This window comes from Eublepharis macularius, chromosome 11 (assembly GCF_028583425.1).
Source record: "Eublepharis macularius isolate TG4126 chromosome 11, MPM_Emac_v1.0, whole genome shotgun sequence".
NCBI lineage: Eukaryota > Metazoa > Chordata > Lepidosauria > Squamata > Eublepharidae > Eublepharis > Eublepharis macularius.
Genome location: NC_072800.1, coordinates 85,090,240 through 85,112,128, shown reverse-complemented (window position 1 = coordinate 85,112,128; position 21,889 = coordinate 85,090,240). Strand labels below are relative to the sequence as shown.

Below are 21,889 nucleotides of genomic sequence, written 5' to 3'. Positions count from 1 at the left end.
TCAACTTATTCTATAAGGAACAATGATAATGTTCAAGCCCGGTATCTCCTTAAAAATCAACAAGATTTCCAAGATATAAGTTTTCAAGTTTCCCTGAGCTTTGACTCTCAAAAGCCGACACCCTGGAAATCTTGTTGGTCTTTAAGATGTTGACATGAAATCCTGCCCTCAAACCATAGCTGACTTATGGCGAGCCCTGGTGGGGTTTTCATGGCAAGAGATTAAGAGGGGTGGTTTGCCATTGCCTGCCTCTGCAACCCTGGTCTTCCCTGGAGGTCTCCCATCCAATTACTAACCATGGCCGACTCTGCTTAGCTTCTGAGATCTGACGAGATCCTACTCAAATCTTGTTCTTCTCCTGATTCACAACTACCCACTTGAAACAATCATAGTATCGTAACTACAGAGTTTTTACAAAACTACTAGGAAAATGTTTTTCAAAATAAAATGCCAGCCAGCCTGAATTCTTCCATGCCAAAAAAAAACAAAAACTCATGCATGGAATCCACTTTTATTGCTCATTAGAGGTGTTAAAAACAAATTAAACTGAGTTTGTTCTATCCTGAGGCTAGGCTCTCACAGTACAGCATGGTGTACTTAGCTCAGAAAAAAGGCAATGCGCAAAAAAATCTTTCTTCAGGTCACTGCTTTAAACTCCAGTGCTGGTCAACACTGGCCGGCAGCCACATTATCTGCAGATATATTCCCACAAAATGATTTCAGGGCACTGAGGTTCCACGGCTATTAAGCAGTTCATGGTATCTGAGGATTTCAGTGGAAAGGGGGGGGGTCCACTACTTTTCACCCTATCGGGGTCTGGCATGCACTTTGGTCTGAATGACAGGAGGACTTAGGTTCCAGCAGTGCTCTTCCAGACGTTGTCTCTGTCTCTTCTCTTGCTTACTTGTCGAAGCTTACTGTGTCTTGGGGCAAGACTGGGCTGACAGAGGTAAAGGAAATAACCAAAAAACTTGCCTGAAATTATGTGAACAATCTAATGGAGAAGTTCCTGTAGTTTAGGCTATGTCACGAGTGGTGCAAACCCATGACTGAGCCGTACCTTCAGCGTGTGACTGACGCAAACAATCTGCACAATTTATACACACAGCACATGCACGACTAACCTCAAACAATTGGCAAACCACACAGGGGCACTATCAGCACCTGCGTGGAGATCGGAAGGGTGCCAGTGCCAGGTTGACTCTACCACACTGTTCCTCTCTTAACAAGCCCATTCAGCAGCAGGAGTGATTCATGGATTTATTTAGTTTTAAGGAAACCCACCCCCCCAAATCCTTGCAGGCATGAACAGCAATTTAAATTTCTTTCCAAACCTAAAACTTCAGACACTGCTTTCCTGCACGCTGCTGCTGTTTTAAAGGTGTGGGGGGGGGGAGAACAGGGCAGACATCACACACAACAGGCAGCATCAGGCTGCAGGAACACAATGAGAACTCAAAGAATGGCGAGAGGCAAGCTGGCAACCGGGGCAACATTGCGGTATTGATTGTCTTTGAGATCTGCTAGTCCCTCCGGGCAAAGAGAAAAAAGAAAAGAGTCATCGATTTAATCTGTATGCAATTACAGAATGGCCTCCTCGCAGAGTTCTTCACCTCATCTAAGAAGGAACAACATTAGTTACGATGAAGGTAGCCATAACTCTTCAGCGATGAATACAAAGAAGGTGGCAGAAAAAAAGGTTTCAGCTTGCTGCCGTTTACATTCAGAAGCAGTAGCCAACTTTAGCTGCTCAGCTCCTACTTTGGAAAGCCCCCAGTTTTGGCTGCTATCAGTTAGGGGGGGTTCAGAAATGCTATCCAGATTGTTATCTAACAATCACATTTTATCTATGGCTTGATGCCTCTCCCGCATCAAGAGCCTACCGACAACTAATCTAGCAGTCCAGATTGCTTACACTTCAGGATATTGTTGCAATGTTCGTTCCGTGAAATGAGATAAGAAGTCACTGTCAAGTTGGTTCCAGAGAATCTGACACTAAACAGTCAAGGTGGTCTCGTCCTCTGAACCGACACAGCAAGACTTCACAAGCTTTCAAATTACAAACAAGCCTTTCTTATACAGAATGCAAAGGTAGCACATTATCAGGGCTGATTCTGGAAACTCACATCAGTCACATCAGCAAGAGGCCGATCACGAGCTAGGCTGCTACTCAAATAGCCGGTCTCCTAATTAGTTGGGGGAAGTGGCTTGAGGAGACACAGCAAAAGGGGTACCTGGGATTCTCCATCTATGTTTACGGGGATTATTCCCTTAGAGAACTCTCAAATAGTCAAGCAGATGTTCAAGCAGAAAGGTTTTTTATTGTTATTATTAAACAAGAAAGAAAAGGGTAAACGTTCAAAAATCAGACACAGCATGCATACAAGGCTAACTAAGAAAATCAGGGAGGAAAGAGGGAGAAAGCAGTTTAGGGAGGGTAATAATTATCAGTCTTGAAGATAGAGGTCCACAAAGACAGCAGCAAAATGACCAGTGTTTCATGACGAAGAGGATATAACAGATTTGGAGGTGAATGGCGGGTCCTAAGACACACACACACACACGCACACATACAGCAGATGACTGGAGAGCACAGTTATAGGGTGAAATGCTCCCTGGGGTAAGCTGGGGGAGACCTCGTTGTTCTGGGTTATGTTTCTCTCTGGGGCATGGAGGGGCATCAGTCAGCCAGCCGTCCTGACCTGCCTTCTGGTAATTTTCCAGGCTCCTGCCTCGCTGGCATCCATTCTGGGCCAGGCAGTACCTTGTGCTTATGGCATATGGGGAAGGGGCATTTATGATATTCCATCCATAAACTCCCCTCTTAGCATGAGGAAGAGGTTTGACTGCTAACAAGGCAGGCAGCCTGGAAGCAAGTAAGCCGTGGTGTGGTTTAGGAGCTGTCAGACCAGCATCTGGGAGATTTGGATTCAAATCGCCACTCTGCCATGAAGTTCACTAGCTGATCTTGGGTCAGTCGGCCTAACCTAACTCACAGGATTGTTGTGGGGATAAAATGAGGGGAAACCATGTATGCCACTCTGAGCTCCACAGAGGAAAGCAAGATAAAAATGGACTATGCCAATAATAATTCACAGTGCAACCCTATACAGAGTTACTCCCATCTCAGCCCACTGGTTTCAATGGACTTAGTATAGAGTAACTGTGTACCACCCCAAGTCTGACAGTACTTAAGTCTTTTCAGGAGAAACAAATTAGACGGACTGAGAGCCAAACCATACAAGACAGAGTCCACAAGTCCAACCCGTGGATGCCACAGCCATTTTTAAATATGTCATGACGGTGATTCAGCCTGTAGTACAACAGGCTGAAATGTGCTTGTCCACCACACCCCAATGCCTTTTCAAGTGCCAAAACGGCTACATGCACTTACATGGCTGTTTCAGCCCTCGAAAAGGCATATCAGGTGCCTCAGTCGCCATGCTGCCATCTTTCACAGCATTTTTAAATATCTTTAAAATGGCAGCGGTGTCCACAGGTCAGGCCTGTGGGCATCATGTGTAGTTTGGCCCCGAGGATGGAGGTCAAAGTCCGAAGATTTATAAGGCCAAACAAAGTCCCACAGGGTCTCTGAGTTAGTTTACAAGCTTTCAGATTTAATCAGTTCACTACAATCTCTCCTCCTGGCCTGCACCCAGCAGCATGGCTGGAAGACCCAAAGCTTCCTCTCCTGGCAAACCGCCACAGTGCTGGTTGTTTGGATGTGGGATCCACACGCAAGCTATCTTTTTTCCCCATAGATCAAAACTATCTTTGAGGTTAAGGAGTGGCTAAAAGGTGTGACTCTCCTACATCAGACAGTTTTTTAGGTGGATAGCTGTGTTGGTCTGCAGTTGAACAGCAGGATTTGAGTCCAGAGGCACCTCAGAGACCAATTAAGATTTTCAAGTTAATAATAATAACAACGACATTCGATTTATATACCGCCCTTCAAGAAGACTTAATACCCACTCAGAGAAGTTCACAAAGTATGTTATCATTATCCCCACAACAACAAACACTTTGTGAGGTGGGTGGAACTGAGAGAAGCTCCTAGAAGCTGTGACTGACCCAAGGTCACCCAGCTGGCTACAAGTGGAGGAGTGGGGAATCCAACCCGGTTAACCACTACCCCAAACTGGTTATAAGCTTTTGAGAGTCAGAGTTCCCTTCTTCAGAGGAAAGTATTCTTGGGCCCCATATATTTCCAACCCATAGGTATAGTCCACGTAGTCTGCAAACAGTGGCTGTTTTTCCACTAACATGTGATGAGTGTGGCCACGGCTGTATTTCACCATGGGACTTAACTTCCTCCAGCACAGGCGTTGCTGCACAGTGCAAGCAGCAAGTGCCAAAGGATCTCACCTGGGCTTCTTGACCATCTCCGCTTTCAATTTTTTAAGAAATGGCTGCTGAGATGTATGTGGAAATGACTCGTGAAATCAGGGACAGTTTGAGCAGTGGGCTGCAGAAATTCGCATTCACAGGTGGGCCTCTAGAGTTCCAGGACCCCCAGAAGCAGAATGAACTGTGCAAAATAAGCAAAGGCTGCATGCTTATAGACAGGGCTTTTTTTCAGGGGGAACGCGGGGGAACGGAGTTCCGGAACCTCTTGAAAATGGTCACATGGCTGGTGGCCCCGCCCCCTGATCTCCAGACAGAGGGGAATTTAGATTGCTGCAGCATGGAGGGCACTCTCAACTCCCCCCTGTCTAGAGATCAGGGGGCGGGGCCACCAGCCATGTGACCATTTTCTCCGAGGGCAACCCACTGAGTTCCACCACCTCTTTTCCCAGAAAAAACGCCCTGCTTATATAACATGTTATGGAGGCAGAATGCTGTTAGAGAAAAGGATACCAAGGTGTCCGTGCCAGCCATGCGAGATCTAGCGAGACTCCGATACAGAGATGCCACAGTTCAACACACACACCCCACACATGCACACACACACACACGCGCACACACACACACACACACACACACACACACACACACCAGTTGGGCCTAGATTGTAACTTCTGAGCTGAGATTTAAGAGGGTTGCATAAGAAAAAATAGGTTACCTGGGGAGGAGACTCAAATGCAAACTCTTTAGGTTAGCTGCATGAATCAAAGAAACAAGGAAGAGCCGAGCATGACTTCCATTCGCGTTTCCCACCCCTTAGGTCAACAGCCCAAAACAGGATGCAATGCGTACGGGAAGGATTTTACTTGAAATCTGATTGAGACAGGTTTGAACAACAGGAGGGCAACAAGTGGAACACTTTCACTTTTCCACTGTGGCCGGATCCTAATACAAAGCCTTGCTGGGGGTTCGGCTGGAAGCTTTGCACTGAAACGATTCAAAGGCAAAGGGCAAAAATGCAGCCGGATGAGACGACAAACTGCCATGACGTGGGATCTACTGCCCTCTCCTGGAAAGAAAGAATCACCTGGAAACTATTTATAACCGACAACATGGGACGTTAAGACGATAATCCCATAAAAATGCTTAATGATAAGCAAGAGCGTTTTGCATTTGGGTAGCTCTCGACAGGCTGATCGTAGCATGCATACCTGGAACAGACGCACTTATTTCAATGGGAGGATTCCCCATTTTAAAAAAAGCAATCTTGCGGGAACAGAGGAAGTGGCTATTTAGCCCAGTATCACGTTTCCAAACATGACCGGCAAGTTCAGTCCAGGAAGCGCGTACGGAGGGCAATGGCCCATCTCTCTCGCAGGTGGCCAGCTTCTGATAGTCAAAGGCCTTGGAACCCAGAGGTTCCATTTAACCACCATCCATTCCCACGTCAACGTAAACGGAAACTGTGCTCCAAACGGGTGCAAACACAGTTTGCTGCCATGTCCTCCTGCGCCCCAGCTCCTCCCTCCTCTCTTCTCCTCCTGCGCCCCAGCTCCTCCCAGCTCTCTTCTCCTCTAGCACGCAAAACCTGATGCAACACTTCCTTCCCAGTTTTGCCGAGCTCCGATCCACCGTTAACAGCTGGATGCCGGCGGTATCAGCGAAAGACCCAGCTACAGACCTCCACCGTCTTGTCGAGCTGTACCCTGACCCTAAACCTGTGCAGGAGTGGGCAGTATCAGATTTTACTTCGACATCCATACTTCACTGCATAGTATATCACATACTTAGGACTGCAAATAGTCAGCAAGAGGTGCCTAGAATTCCTATTTGTCTTGGTAATGCATTTCTGTCCCTTCCTCCAGAGCCCATATTATCCACACAACAACGCTTTGAGGAAGGTGAGGGGTAATGTGATTGGCCCAAGGTCACCCAGAGAGTTTCATGTCGGAGGAAGGATTTGAACCCAGGTCCCCCAGATGTTAGTAGTCTGACACTCTAACCACTGTGCCATTCCTCCTTCACTCCACATGTGCCTTTATTGTTCATCTACATTCTGCTACTCAAAAGATTGTCTATTTCCCTGTAAATTGTTAATAGGCGTCATAATATCTCCCTGTAAATGTAACCCTCTAGAAGAGGAATTGTAAAATACACTCTCATATAAATTCACGTGCAAGAATAAGTTACGTTGCTGCCTTTTTAAGATACTCCAGAACGTCTCTCTCCACCTGGCAAATTCTTCCGCGCACACTCACCAAAAATAAACATGAGCAGCAGAAGAGGGCAATAACGTTCTAGCGTAAGCCCCATTCACTGCAATGGGACCTGTTCCAGGGAACTTCATGGTGGATTGCACCTTAAATTGCACTCTGAAAGTCAGCGTGGTGTAGTGGTTAGAGTGTCGGACTATGACCAGAATCCCCACTCTGCCATGAAAACTGGTAGTGTGACCTTGGGCCAGTCAGCCTAACCTACGGTACAGGGTTGTTGTGAGGACAAAATGGCAGACAGATGAACAATATGCCCTGACCTGGGTAGCCCAGGTGAGCCTGATCTCATCAGATCTCAGAAGCTAAGCAGGGTCGGCCTTGGTTAGTAATTGGATGGGAGACCTCCAACCAAGACCAGGGTTGCAGAGGCAGGCAACGGCAAACCACTTGTGTTAGTTTCTTGCCATGAAAACCCCACCAGGGGTCACCATAAGTCAACTCTGACTTCAGGGCACTCTCCACCACCAGGTTAACAATATATCCCATTATGCACCCTCATCAGCGAGAAAAGTGGAGTATAAATGAAGTAAATAAATGAATACATTCTGGCCGAAACTGCCACAGAGAACAAAGAGGAGGGTGCAGAACAGACTGTTCTTTTCCTAGTTTTGTTAAGTTATAAGATTTACATTAAAAAGGAATCTAGCAGTGCAATCCTAAACAGGGTTACACCAGTCTAAACCCACTGATTTCAATGGGCTTAGACTGGAGGAACTCTGCTTAGGATTGCACTGTAAATGTGCCATCCTAAGTAGAGTTATACTCTTCTAAATCGATTGGCCACAGTTCAACTTAAGAGGACACTGCAAGTAACCAGATGAAGATCCAGGGTGCAGCCATGATAAAAAGATTAATTTAGGATCATATCGAGATTATTTATAGCTGGATTGTCTCCCCTGGCCTGGATGCTATTGAGAAGCTGTTCCCCCCCCCCACATTTCCTCACGGTATGGTGGCGCTTCTGTGAACCTCAGAGATTTCCCCCATGTTTCCTGAGATCTTTCCCAAACCTGCTTCGCTGTGATGTTTTTGGGAAATGCTGATTATCACATTGGAGCAAAGCTTTGAAAACTAGCATTCACACTGCATAATTTGTGACAAATGGCTTCCCTTGTGAAACCAAAGACTTAAATCCACCACAAGGCGACTTTGTCATAGCAGAAAGGAGACAAAAACACAAAGCAGAGAGAGAGAGAGTCACGGGAGAGACTAGAGCAACAGGTGAACCGTGACAAACTAACTACGCAAACACGTGAACACAAAAATAAATACCATGTAGCAAACATTCTTATATTAAAATACATTGTAAAATCTTTGTAAAGTGCAAAAGTATACAATTACTATGCAACCCTGAACACTTGAGCACTTTAGTAATCGTATACTTTTGCACCTTACAAAGACCTTATTTATGAGTTAACGTGTTTGCGTAGTTGGTTTGACGTGGTTTACCTGTTGCTGTAGCAGAAAGGAGAGCATGAAATGAGCTTGTTTCCAGCATTCACTGGAAAGTAGCTCTTGTCAAAATGGAAAGTATCGTTTATTTTACGTAGATGTTTATAGCCTGCTTTTCTTCCCAATGGGAGGCCTGAAGTAGCTAACAACACCCTTCTCCCCTCCTTTTATTTTACTCTCAAAACAACAATCCTGAGACTTACGTTAAGCTAACAAAGAGTGACTGGCCTGAAATCACCCAGAAAGCTTCCATGGACAAATGGGAATTGGAACCAAAGTTCCCCAGATCCTAGTCTGACACTTTAACCACTATAAGCAGCTGACTAGGAGAAACTCAATCACAAGGATTACTTTCCAACTAAGCAGTGGTTTTGTGGAAGCATCTTGAAGCTGCCTCCCAGATTCCCTCTAAGACTGCTTCACTTCTGAAGGCAGACAGAGAAGTCTCAACTTTGACTGCACCTGTTTTAAAAAAAAATGATTCACACATTTCTTGGGTGCCGGAAGTTACAATATCAGGAAAGGTGGCTTTTAGCTTGGACTTCTGCTTGACAGGAAGGGCTTTGACACGATGGATTATCCATTCCTGCAGCCTGCAGTGATACAGCCCCAGAAGAACAGAACTGTGCTCTTTCTCTGTGCATTTGAATCCGCTCTGTCATCTGACAACATTAGTTACTTCCCTGTCTTCATGCAGCCAAAGCACACGAAGATGTTCTCTACAATTTCCAGGTAACCAAACATGTAACAATAAAACGACGTGGTTGGAAAGGCTTAAGACAGAAGGCCCTCTCTGGGCGCCAAAATTTTCCTTTCTAATCCAGGAAGCATCCATTCTAGATCCCATTTCCCCCCATTTACATAGCACTGCATTATCCCACATACATACAGATGAAGCTGCCTTATACTGAATCAGACGACCGGGTTATCAAGGTCAGTATTGTCTACTCAACTGGCAGCAACTCTCCAGGGTCTTGGGCAGAGATCTTTCATACCACCTTTATCTGGAGATCCCAGTGGTTGAACCAGGGGACCTTTCCACATGCACAGCAGAGGCCCTTCCACTGAGCCACAGCCCCACCTGTACCTTCATGATTTGGCAGTATAGCTCATTTGAAAATCATTCCCTTCCAAGCCCAAAGTATTCATCTTGAGCTGCCCACCTGGGCCTCTCTCCTGCTCAACACTGAGGGGCCAGCAGAACTCCTGCAGTCTGAGAGGCAGGAGAGGTGCTGTGATTTGAACGGCTCCCTCTAGCGTCCCACGAGCCCTGCTGCTGCCATTCCAGAAGTACACTCACGGATTTTATATCCCAGCTTTTCCGCGTGAAACCGTTTGACCATGAACTGTCCCTCTATCAAGGCTCGTATCTCCACTTCCTTGGGAAATGATGGGACCTGTGCAGAAGAAGAAAGAAACTGAATAAATGTGCATGCTTCTAAGGGGTCATTTATGGGGAGCGGCAGTTTGCACACTCATAATTGTGATGTTTTATATATATATTTTTTCTCTGATCTCTTTTGGGAACAGCATAGTCAGGCGCAGTCAGGGAATTGAAAACAGCCCTGGAACGAGTCAAGCTGAGCAGCCTCTGCTGTGCTATAAGACAACCCTGCAGGACCGGTCAGCTCAGAGGGGCCGACAACGGGCATTAGCTCACCCTCTGCATCATCCCCCAAACAGGTGCAGGAGGAAACGCTTGGCAACCTGACACCAGCTGCCACTGCCGATTAGGGACTTAGGCTAAACAGCCTGTGAGGTTCGGGCAGAGTTGCTGGGCCTTGGCTCAGCTTGGCCACAAGTGGCCTTCTAAGGCAGTGGCCCACTGGGGAAAGTCCCTGCAAGTTAAATGGGTAGTCTGCCCCCGAGCACCGTTCCAGCACATTATCGGGCTGTCGGGATAGGAAAGTGTGCAGTATCCAAGATCCTGCCCACATGGGCACCAGACTCCTTCCCTCATCCATTGTGGCTGCCACAGACAGACAGACACACACACACAGACACACACACAGACACACACTCCAAGCAATTTTCCCAGTCTGAATCTCCCATCAGCCAGGAACTCACTTTTGGCAAGTCCCTCTCAGTCTAATAATAATAACAACAGCATTCGATTTATACCCTGCCCTTCAGGGCAACTTAATGCCCACTCAGAGCGGTTTACAAATTATGTCATTATTATCCCCACAACAACAAACACCCTGTGAGGTGGGTGGGGCTGAGAGAGCTCTGAGAGAGCTGTGACTGACCCAAGGTCACCCAGCTGGCTTCAAGTGGAGGAGGGGGGAATCAAACCTGGCTCTCCAGATTAGAGTCCTGCTGCTTTTAACCCCTACACCAAACTAAGCCCTTCATCTTTGATACAGATACAATAATATTGGTCATATGCAAGTCTGTTGTAAAGATTTCAGCTACACACACACAAAATATCCCTAAAGAACTATATGAACTATAATTATATTACTATCCATACCAGCCAGTTTTGCTGGATCAGAAAAACTGGACAGAAAAACTCTCCCACTATCTTTTCATTTCATGTATTTCAGCTCCATATTTCATTAGTATATCAAAATGATATCAGTCCTGATCCACACTCCACAGCATCTACATGATTATTATAAAAACAACTTAACCGTTTTAGAATAAATGAACAAGAATCTTGTGGAACCTGAAAGACTAAACGCATTTTATTTTATCGTAACCTTTTGTGAACCAGAGTCCGCTCCTTCAGATGTTATGAGCAGATCCTCACTATGCAGACATTCGTGTAAGAAGTATGAAGAAAAACTAACAGCAGGGTCAAAGGACCATGAAATGCAGGAAAGATATAGAGTGAAATGTAATTTTGTAAAATTCAGACTTATTCAGAAAAATACAGCAAGCATTCACATGTTAAGCTAGTTAACACCTGGAGAGCCAGTTTGGTGTAGTGGTTAAGAGCGCGGGACTCCAATCTGGAGAGCCGGGTTTGATTCCCCACTCCTCCACTTGAAGCCAGCTGGGTGACTTTGGGTCAGTCACTGAAGAGCAGCAGGACTCTAATCTGGAAACCAGGTTTGATTCTCCACTCTTCCACTTGAAGCCAGCTGGGTGACCTTGGGTCAGTCACAGCTCTTTCGGAGCTCTCTCAGCCCCACCCCCCCTCACAGGGTGTTTGTTGTTGTGGGGATAATAATAACATACTTTGTAAACCGCTCTGAGTGGGTGTTAAGTCATCCTGAAGGGCGGTATATGTCAATTATTATTATCGCCATCATCATTATTGATAATGTTAATATTAATTTTAATGGGTGGAGGTTCTAGGTTTTGCTAGGATAGTTATTGCCTATAGCAAGTAAGAAATCCCAAGCCTCAATTGAAGCTGAGTGTGTGTGAGAGAGACAAAGAGACAGAGAGACAGAGAACAAAATCTTGAATTTAGCAGTTTCATGTTGGCGTCTTCATTTGTAGTTCTTTTGCTAAAAACAGTAACTTTCAGGTCAAGCGACAGAATAGCCTAAGAGAATGAAATGCTCTCCTACTAGTTTCTGGATAGTATGTTAGATCTGTGTCCATTTAATCTTTTTATACAGGGACTGGCCTGTTTGTCCTGTGCAGAGAGCAGAAGGGCACTGCTGACACACGATGGCATACATCACATGGAAAGATGAGCAACTGGACGAACCTGGGATGGTTCAGCTACTGCTATTAGGTCCTGTAATGGCATTGCCCGAGTGTATATGGGGACAAAGTTGGCATCTTGGTTTGAAGCAGGGTCTGGCCCCTGGAGCTGTGGCTCTGTGAGGTGGCCCATTATTGTTGCTCAGAAGCTCGTTTCGGTTAGAGAACCATCTGAGTGAGGAAAAGCCCGCCACCCAAGGCCTGTGACAAAGAAACGTTTGTGATGTATCCCTTGAACTCGTGACTTAGGCTGCTCTTACGCTGTTGTTCTGCGAGTCAAATCGGTGAATTCCCACAGCTTCGGGCACAATCTCCATCACATCAAAATAAAAACCTAAACAAAAAGTTGAAAGCAATGCAACGTTTGTGTCCAACAACATAATAGTCACATGATTATAAATACAGTACATTATAAATGTCTGTGCCCAACAGTTCATTTCTGATGACGAAGGCATTTCCAGGGATGCAGGAGCAGGGAGAGATTCCAATCCATTTCCGCTTCCCCTGCTTCCTTCCTTTCCACCCTTTCCTCTGTTCACAAGGGTTCCCAACTCCAAGGGGCACAACTGGGGAGAGGGGCCCAGTGGTCTGCACTGGGAGGGAGGAGCAAGCAGGTCTTGCCCTGTGAGCTCTGCCATGTAGGATACAAGCCAATAAATATTCTCTACATCGTTCTCAGTGCAATCCTAAACAGAGTTATTCCAGAGCTGATTTCAATGGGCTCAGACTGGAATAACTCTTCTTAGGATTGTATTGAATATATAGTTTTTAGGAGATCATCTTAGCAAGCTGGCTTTGATCACTCCCTGGACCACCCCAGCTACACGCCCACACCCCACTGGGCTTTTTTTCTGAGAATAAGTGTTGAGAATAAGCTGTTGGTGGTGACCGCTAGCCAACTGCAGCCAGCTCATCCTGTAGCACTACCAGAAGATCATGATGCCCAGGGCTTTTTTTCAGCTGGAACACGGTGGAACAGAGTTCCGGCACCTCTTGAAAATGGTCACATGGTTGGTGGCCCCGCCCCCTGATCTCCAGACAGAGGGGAGTTTAGATTTACACTCCGTGTTGCGGTGCGGAGGGAAATCTAAACTCTCCTCTGTCTGGAGATCAGGGGGCGGGGCCACCAACCATGCGACCATTTTCGCTAAGAGCGATTTAAACTTTTAAAAACTCCCCCCTTGTTCCAGCTGACCCAAAGTGATGTCATTGGCCCTGAGAGCATGCGTGCACTTTGCGCGCGCACATGTGGTACCAGGGGCACCACCTCCTGCCAAGAGTTGCCCCTTGTGCTGGCGACCCACTGAGTTCCACCACCTCTTTTCCCAGAAAAAAAGCCCTGATGATGGCATTTGGATGCAATAGTAGTTACAGATCCTTGCCCAAATCACTGATTTGCTGGCAAAAGGGACTACACAATCAGGATGGAAGAGGAGCTAAGGAAGCTTCCCCCACTCTCTCAAGTGACATACCAATGTTTCCATTATTTCCAACAGGCGTCGATGTTAACGCTTTGGAGAATTCTTCCCAGGAACCAGAGGCAAGCTCATCTCGGATCTTCTCTCTCATCAAAGAACCATTCTTAAAACTGAAATAAATGGTAACATGATGAATACAAGCTTGATGTAACGGGAAAAGTTTTGGACTAGGATCTGAGATACTCAAGTACAAATCCCCACCGTGCCACAAAGCTTGCTGGGTGACCGAGGGTCTGTCTTCCTTTCCCCCACCCCCATCACAGGGTTATTCTGAGCGTAAAATGGAGGAAAGGGAGACTAAGGTATGCCTCCTTGAGCTCCTTGGAGAAAGTGCAGGATAAAAAGGTATTAATTATAAAAAATGAAAACATTAATTATAGTATAAACATAAAAATGAAGTGCTGATTTCAATTACCAAGATTTCTGGCTAGAAAGCTGACACGGGTGTTTTGCTTTGGCTTTACAAAAGCATAATGTAGAACACTAAGAATTTCCTGCAGCTGTAAAACTGGCTCTTTTCATACTTGTTTGTTGCACGTACTGGGAACCTACCAACTGAGCACAGATTCTCTCAATATGTGCAGTTACCAGGTTGTGGGAACACAGGCAGCACACATATGTACCATGCACATGCAGCTCTGGCCCATGTGAACTCATTCATGCACACCAAGGCTATACATGCGTGGTAAATACACATATTGCCCCTGACAGCTGCAAAGATCAGGAGGATTTGGAGTAGCACGTGCTCCTGATATTTGTGTTTCGTAAACTCCCAGTACGCAAAGCAGTAATGTCTGAAAAAGGTTACTTTGATAAATTAATGTACGGCATAGATAACATCTGTTCTCCTACAATCCAACCCTATGCGTGCTGATTTGGAAGTAAGTCCCATTCAATTTAGTAATATTTACTTCTAAGTGACTATGCACAGGTTCGACTTCTAAGTGCAGGAATACAGTTCTGATATATATCCTTGCCGTATATTCATATTCTATCTGAGATTAAAAAGCCTGCAGCCTCCATATCAGTTTTTCTGAGGGTGACCTAAAAGGTACCAAAAGGCAGTCAGAAAAGGCTTACATGGCATGCTGGCTGCTGGAGTTTGTCTCGGGCATATAAGATCCGATTGTTTGTATAATTAAAGTGCACTTTAGCTGGGGGAATGTTGCTAGCTAAGGAGAGATTATCCTAGCTGTTCCCACAGAGGCTATTGTTCTGTAGAAAGCAGAAGCTTTCCCTAGGTCAGTGCGCTGATCAAAGATATGTTTGGGGACGGGCAATATGGAACAGGGATCATATCCGTAAAATGAGGCTTTCATCTGATTAATGAGTAGCAGTTGTTCCACTGTGCATTTTTGAGTAAGTACGTAAAGATGGCTGGCCAACCAAAAGCATTGTTCAGGCAACTTGTTCAAGATCACGTGTCTTACCTGTTATTTACTAATCTCTGTTCTCCGAGTTATTTCCTACATATGTATGTACCTAATTCTAATAGGGTGTCCTGACCTGTATGATCCAGATAGCCTGAATTCATCAGATCTTGGAAGCTAAGCAGGGTTGGCCATGGTTAGAACTTGGGAGACCTCCGAGGAAGGCCAGGATTGCTACACAGAGGCAAGTCTCTTGCCTTGAAGATCCCATGGGGTCACTATAAATTGGCTACATCTTGAGGGCACAAGTGCACAATAATGATACATTAACTAAAAGTTGAATTGCATGCCCGTTATTACTGTCAGAAACATGGCAAACTGTACATTCTCTTTTTCTGCAATAAGTTTATATATGCCCTCCGTCTTCCTTTTTATCCCATGGCTGCAGCCCAGGGAACCTGAGGACCCTGGAAATTAATATCATGCTACTTTTCTGACACCTTTTCATACCTGCCTCTTTCCAGCCTGATATGTGAGACATCCAGGTTCTGAGGGAGTGTTTCCATCACCTTGGCAACCAGGCAGACCCATCTAGATTCCTCCTTGCCTCCTGGGACATTAGTTGCCTTGGCAACCAGTCACCCAAGCTGATGTGCAAAGCTTGGCACAACCTGGGCTAGTTGAGGCAGCATGCCTGGGGCTGGAGTTCAGTACCCCTGCTCCCTTGGCCTACCTGGCTCTACCCCCACAGACACAACCATGGCCTCATCAAATGTGGAGCTTGACTGTGCAATGGAGCCCTGACTCTGTCGCTGCTTAAGTACCCAGGATGGGGGATACCAGTCCCTATGCCAGTGTGCGTTACAGCCAATGTCCCCCCAGCAACTTAAGTAGATAATATGACAGCAACAAACATTTAGATCTGTGATCGTAGTCACAAAGACTACTGTGAAGATAATGCCTTTAACTTCCGGCAAAAAATAAAGTACTAAAATCTTTTTAAAACAGTCCTGAAAACTGCAAAGCTCAGTGTGAATAACATGACAAATATTTCGGTGTAAGACCACAAATTTTCACATGCTGAAGGACCCAGGATCAATTACTTATATTTCCCATTAAAGCATTCGAAGCAGAAAGTTGGAGGGGAAGGTTTTGCCCCAGGCCTTGGAGGGTAGCCTCCAATCAGAGGAGAAAATACTGGTGTAGATGGGGCCAAGGGACACAGCCATAAAGAAGCATCTCACATTCACAGGCAAAACCACAATAAAAGGTGCGCTTACCACAATAGGGCCATGTAGGCATTTGTATCGGCTGGACTGCAAAGGATGTGGCCATCTAAAGCAGGCTTTGGTTCTCTGATCCAAAGAAACAATGTATCACTCGTGCCAAGGCTAATCTGTGGGAGAAAGTAATTGAGGAGTTAGCACAATGTGCATGACGAGCAATAAAGAAATTAAATTAAACCCACCCGTTAGTCGTACTAATTATCTTTAAATTACGCATCAAGGCAATTGGATTCTTGAGGTATCAGCTGGGTTTGCCACCTTCATGTGCAACACAAAGATGAAGTCAGAGAATAAGCAGATAGGAGGATCCTTCGCCACATGAGGCCCAGCTTTGTGTGTAACCCCTTTGCGGTAACTGGTTTAGCCCAGTAGGGCAGGGTTAGTAGCTACAGCCAGGCAGCTGAGGAGGAAGCTGGCTGCTGGGCAGCTTAATAATAATTAATATGCTCTTACCTCTTTGAATAAGGTAATCAGAAATGTTGTATGTGAACAATATGACCAAAAGTGGTGTTTGTGTAGTATTGTGTTTGGTTGATATTACTGGGATTGTATTATTTTTGCAAGGCTGTAATTCCCCAAGAAGAGGACAAAACCCTGGGCTACAGTTGCTTCGAATTGGAAGGATTGTGAAAAACGACTCTCTCACTTGGTGGGATCCAACAAGTTTACCTTTTCAAAGACATTGTTGGCTGAAAGTTTCTGTATGGTTGCACTTATGAGTTTAGTTAACAGAAAAAAATAGTTGTGTTGTATCTATTGTTAAACGGTTTTTTAAAAAATTTCTTAACTTACAGTTGTGTGAAAGTTTGCTTCCTAAGCCCCACAGAACCCATACAAAGAGAAGTTGCATATGCATGAAACAACCACCCACAGATCAAGTATCAGGGAGAGAATTGTCCCAAACTACACTTTTAAACAGAGGCTCTTCATACATTCAGATTGAGATTCTGAGAGAGGGAGGCACAGAGAAGCATTAAGGGAATGTGTCCTTGAACACAGAAAACTGGCTTAGACTGAACCAGAATATTGGCCCATGTGACCCAGTATTATCTGTTCTGATTGGCAGTGATACTCAAGCCTCACTACCTGGGAATCTTTTAAACGGAACCACTTGAGACTGAACCTGAGACAAAGCACATGTTCTACCAATCACCTAGGGGCCCCTCCAAATTTGTATTCCAATACTATCGAAGATCAATCCAAGAACTTGCTTGAAGTACCTTATTCAACAGAAATAAAATCCATTTAAGGTCAAACATAAGCACTCAAGCGCCCCTGAACTCCACAGGAAAAGCTTAAGGGTGTGCTTAAATCACTTCCATAGAAATCAGCAATGCTCGAGTTTAACTAAAGGTAGTTTCCAGCCCAAGTTAACAACCCAGAATTCTTATCCAAGGTCTCTATCCCATACTTCTCAGAGCGCCTAATATGAGTGGCCGATAGGAACAGTCGGCATAAAAAGTGTCACTTACTGCAACGTCCCCTTCTCCAAGCCTCATTCCTACCAGAGATGCTGAAAATGCAAATAAGGGAGTCCAATTAAACACAAAATTAGTCTTTGTGTAAGAGGCTAAGAGCTAAACTACAAGAGACGAATTACATGAAGAAGAGTACGTGAAGAGAGTCGCAATGTTAGCCAGGAAACTGAGTTTTAAAAGACAGATCTGAAGGCTTTGTCAATTCCCCCTCTCTACAGAGCCAGCAAAGATAACTCCTCAGAGGGTTTGTTTATTTCCTCTTCACCTCCTAGAAGGGGAGGTGAAACTGACAGAGCCTTTGGAAGGCAAAGAGGAAATTAACAAACATTCTGAGGAGCAATCTTTGCTGGCTCTGTAGAGAGGGGAAATTGACAAAGCCTTCCAATCTGTCTTTTAAAACTCAGCTTCCCAGCTAACATTGCGACTCCCTTCAGGTAAGCATCCTTGTGTAATTCGTCTCTTGTAGTTTAGCTCATAGGCAATGGACACAACCAAAAATCCAGACACTTTTAAAACCCCATTCATAGCAACAGCACATACGCATGGAATTGTGCAGCAGTTAGTGCTGGGATCCTATGTTTGTAAGTAAGGCCTACCGGACTCTTAGTAGGACTTCCTTCCAAAGTAAACATGCAAAGGCCTAAGCTGCATATCTCATTGGTCTTAATAGGGTTAGATCAAGATTAATAGGGCTGTCATGGATGGCTGCAATCCACCAAGCACTGAAGCAACTCCTGAATAAAGAGGATTTCAACATATGGATTATATCACAGCCAGAGAATAATATTCACGGGATACAATCCTACAAAGACTCGGAGTGTTAACAGCAAATCCTTAACTTTCTCACCTGGATTGTCGCCAGTGAAGGCTACAACTTTGCAGTTAGGATTGAAACCATAGCGCTTAACGTAATACGGCGAAACAGAGCCCTAAACAGGAGGAGAGAGTGCAAAATGCAGATCAGTTAAAATGAAATAGAAACCTTTTTGCATCACAATTATCTTGTCCTTGAATGAAGAAATCTAGCTCGCGCTATAGAAGATCCACAAAAGCTTATGGGGGGGGTGGCGGCTACGGACTTCTCTAGAGCTGCAGAATCTCAAATAATTGTTTAAACTTGATTTTTAATGCACAGCACTAGAAAATTAAGAATCAATTTTTTTAAGGGCTTCCATTAAAGGCACCGCCTGGAATAAGGTCAGTTTCTAAATAGAGCCCTGACAACCAGACCATAGATTCTTATTTGTCTGGGCTCTCTAAAATGTCACACATATTGCCAGCGGAGCACATTTATATAAAATTTAGAGTATTTCCCCCCCAGCAAGAGTTGACTTGGCAGTAATCAACTACTTTGTTAGCTCACTACAGGCTAACCTTGTTCCTAGAGGCCTTTGAGGGAAAATATGAGGGCTGGAATCAGTTTAAAATTTGTAGTGTGGATGTTCCTATCAAAACTCCTGATAAGAATATGAGATTAGGGAGCCAAATAACTTCTCACACTGGAGTTCTGTGGCTGGAACACAGAATTTGACCCTACAAAGCAGTCACGAGAAACTTAAGATGGGTTCTCTTCCAATGCCGTTTCTCCTGTCAGAATGGGGGCCCACGCTGGTGTAGAGAAAAAAACAGGTATGTGGATATTAAGACATGAATAATATTGATTTATCTCTCTCTGCTGGGGCTTAAAGAAGTCCTGGGAGGGGATGCTTCTGATCAAGAAAACATTGCTAGGAAGCAGGGCTTTTTTTTTCCTGGGAAAAGAGGTGGTGGAACTCAGTGGGTTGCCCTCAGAGAAAATGGTCACATGGCCGGTGGCCCCGCCCCCTGATCTCCAGACAGAGGGGAGTTTAGATTGCCCTCTGCGTCACTCATGCTGCTCGGTGGCATGGAGGGCAATCTAAACTCCCCTCAGTCTGGAGATCAGGGGGCGGGGCCACCAGCCATGTGAACATTTTCAAGAGGTTCCGGAACTCCGCTCCACCACGTTCCAGCTGAAAAAAGCCCTGCTAGGAAGAAAGAATTCAAGTCTCTACCCTTGTCCACACTAGAGCCCCAGTACAAATTACCCCCCTCTCCTCTGCATCTTTAGGATCAAATTACACACTAGAAGTTCCAATCAAGGATTAAGATTGAGATGAGTAGCCAAGTTCGTCTGTATGTAGAAGTAGAAAAGAACAACAGTCCAGTGGCACCTATAAGACTAGCAAAATAAGTGGTAGGGTATGAGCTATGATACCCTACCACAAATCAAAGATAAGCATGCATAGTTTGGCTCTAGTTCCAAGAACAACTGTAGAGTTTTGATTAGCAGAGTAGATTATTGTGCATTAGAATATAGTAAGAACAGACTCCAGTGTTTAGCTCTAGAAAAATACTTTACTACGTATTAGGATAAAAAGTACATTAGTGAGGGGAAAAAAAGAATAGCTAACTAACTGGCTACTACAACTTGATGGTGAGACTTAGCTTAGACTCAGAGAGACTCTAAGACAGTGACACTGACTCAGAGAGTAAACAAAGAGCAGTAAACTTCAGTAAATGCTGCTAGTTAATTCTCCCCGCCACCTCCATACACTGTTTGCACAACAGTGAATCCCAGATCTTCTTCATTAAGCATAAAGACTCCCCTTTCTACAGTGGGAAACTTAACACAACAGCTAAGTGGTCCTATGCAAACTCACTGACTAACTAAATAACACAACAATTTAACTCATTCATGACTGAATGCAGGGCACTTGCTAAAATCTTAAAAAACAACTAACATTGGAACAGCTATTCTACAGCAGCACCTACAGACCAGTATTCTGCTGCACGGCACAGGATTGCCCAACTTTTTTTCTAATCCAGGGGCACAAGCCTCAAGGCAGAGCGGACTCCATATTTTCTCACGGATGTGCAGTAAATTCATGCCGGAACCTGAGGAGGAAAGCAGCATTTTAAAAAATTCGGCACCTACTGATCGTGTGACACCATCTTACTAGCCTGAAGAAAGGAAGGGAAAAATGTTATCCTAATATTCCCTCAACTTCTATTGCATCTCCCATGAGTGTTACTCAGCAGCACGTGATTACCGCCATCAAATTGCTAAGTGCTGTACACAACATTCAGCCTAGGTATTAATTTACTAATTAGTCATACTGGCTTGGAATAATGCAAAACCGTGAGTTGTTTTGACCAAGTTTACTTTGTAAAACCAAGATTCAGCTTGCAGGTGACCAGTCAAACCCTGGTGTGCCCTGACAAATGCTGGTTTCATTACCTCCAGTACCTCCCCTGTACAGACTCAGCTGGTATCCTTCCCTGCGCTGAAGCAAGGGCAGCTCCAGAGAACCAGCCAAGACTAAACCTGGATAACTAAGTTCACAAATAACATGAAATCACAGTTAATGCTAATTGGTTAATAAACCAACTTCAAACCAGTGTTTAAGATCCTGGTTTGAAGTGCCCCAACTAAACATCGCTAATGGACAAGCCTACATGAAGACCATCATACTAACCACAGTTAGTTCAACTAAATGTTGGTTTCACTTGACATCTAGTCGAAGCCAGTCTCTACTTACAAAGCAGGTAAAAAAGAAGGTAAAGGTAGTCCCCTGTGCAAGCACCAGTCATTACTGTCCTATGGAGGACGTTGCATCCTGACATTTTCTCGGCAGACTTGTTATGGGGTGGTTTGCCATTGCCTTCCCCAGTCATCATCTACACTTTACCCCCAGGAAACTGGGTACTCATTTTACCAGCCTCGGAAGGATGGAAAGCTGAGTCAACCTGGAGCCGGCTATCTGAACCTGGCTTCCGCCAGGATCGAACTCAAGTCGTGAGCAGAATTTGGGCTGCAGTCCTGCAGCTTACCACTCTGCGCCACGGGGCTCTGTAACTTACAAAGTACCCAAAGCAATTTACAGACCAGAGTTAAACACACAAGTGTGTGTGTTATGTGCCATCAAGTTGCCTCTGACCTATGGCGACCCTATGAAGGAAAGACTTCCAAAACATCCTATCATTAGCATACTTGCTCAGATCCTGCATACTGGCAGACATGGCTTCTTTTATTGAGTCCAGACATCTTGTTTTAGATCTTCCTCTTTTCCTACCATCTTCCTCTTTTCCTAGCATTATTGACTTTTCCAGAGAATCTTGTCTTCTCATGATGTGACAGAAGTACGATAGCCTTAGTTTTGTCATTTTAGCTTCTAGGGAGGATTCGGGCTTGATTTGATCTAGTACCCACTTATTTGTCTTTTCGGCTGTCCACAAAACTCGCCTCCAGCACCACATTTCAAATGAATCAATTTTCTTCTGGTCAGCTTTCTCCAGTCCGACTTCCTCATCCATGCATAGTAATGGGGAATGCCATAGTTTGGATTATCTTGATCTTGGTTCCCAGAGAGACATCTTTATCTTTAAGGATCTTCTCTAGCTCCCTCACAGATGCTCTTCCAAGTCTCAATCTTCTTCTGATTTTCTTCATTGCTGTCTCCCTTTTGGTTGATGATTGAGCCAACGAATAGAAAGCCTTGAACAATTTCAATTTTCTCACTGTCAACT

General features: G+C 44.9%; 1 protein-coding gene across 1 annotated transcript in view; it reads right to left on the bottom strand.

The window, feature by feature from the left end:
* The window catches only part of XYLB (xylulokinase), a 135,259-nt gene that overhangs the window by 70,532 nt on the left and 42,838 nt on the right, over positions 1 to 21,889 (bottom strand). The window contains exons 9-15 of the mRNA XM_054991993.1: positions 20,139 to 20,257; positions 18,189 to 18,270; positions 17,336 to 17,376; positions 15,858 to 15,973; positions 13,202 to 13,317; positions 11,990 to 12,063; positions 9,370 to 9,466 (exon numbers count right to left, since the gene is read on the bottom strand). Coding sequence (XP_054847968.1) covers positions 9,370 to 9,466; positions 11,990 to 12,063; positions 13,202 to 13,317; positions 15,858 to 15,973; positions 17,336 to 17,376; positions 18,189 to 18,270; positions 20,139 to 20,257 — 645 coding nt within the window. The remainder of the gene's footprint in view (positions 1 to 9,369; positions 9,467 to 11,989; positions 12,064 to 13,201; positions 13,318 to 15,857; positions 15,974 to 17,335; positions 17,377 to 18,188; positions 18,271 to 20,138; positions 20,258 to 21,889) is intronic.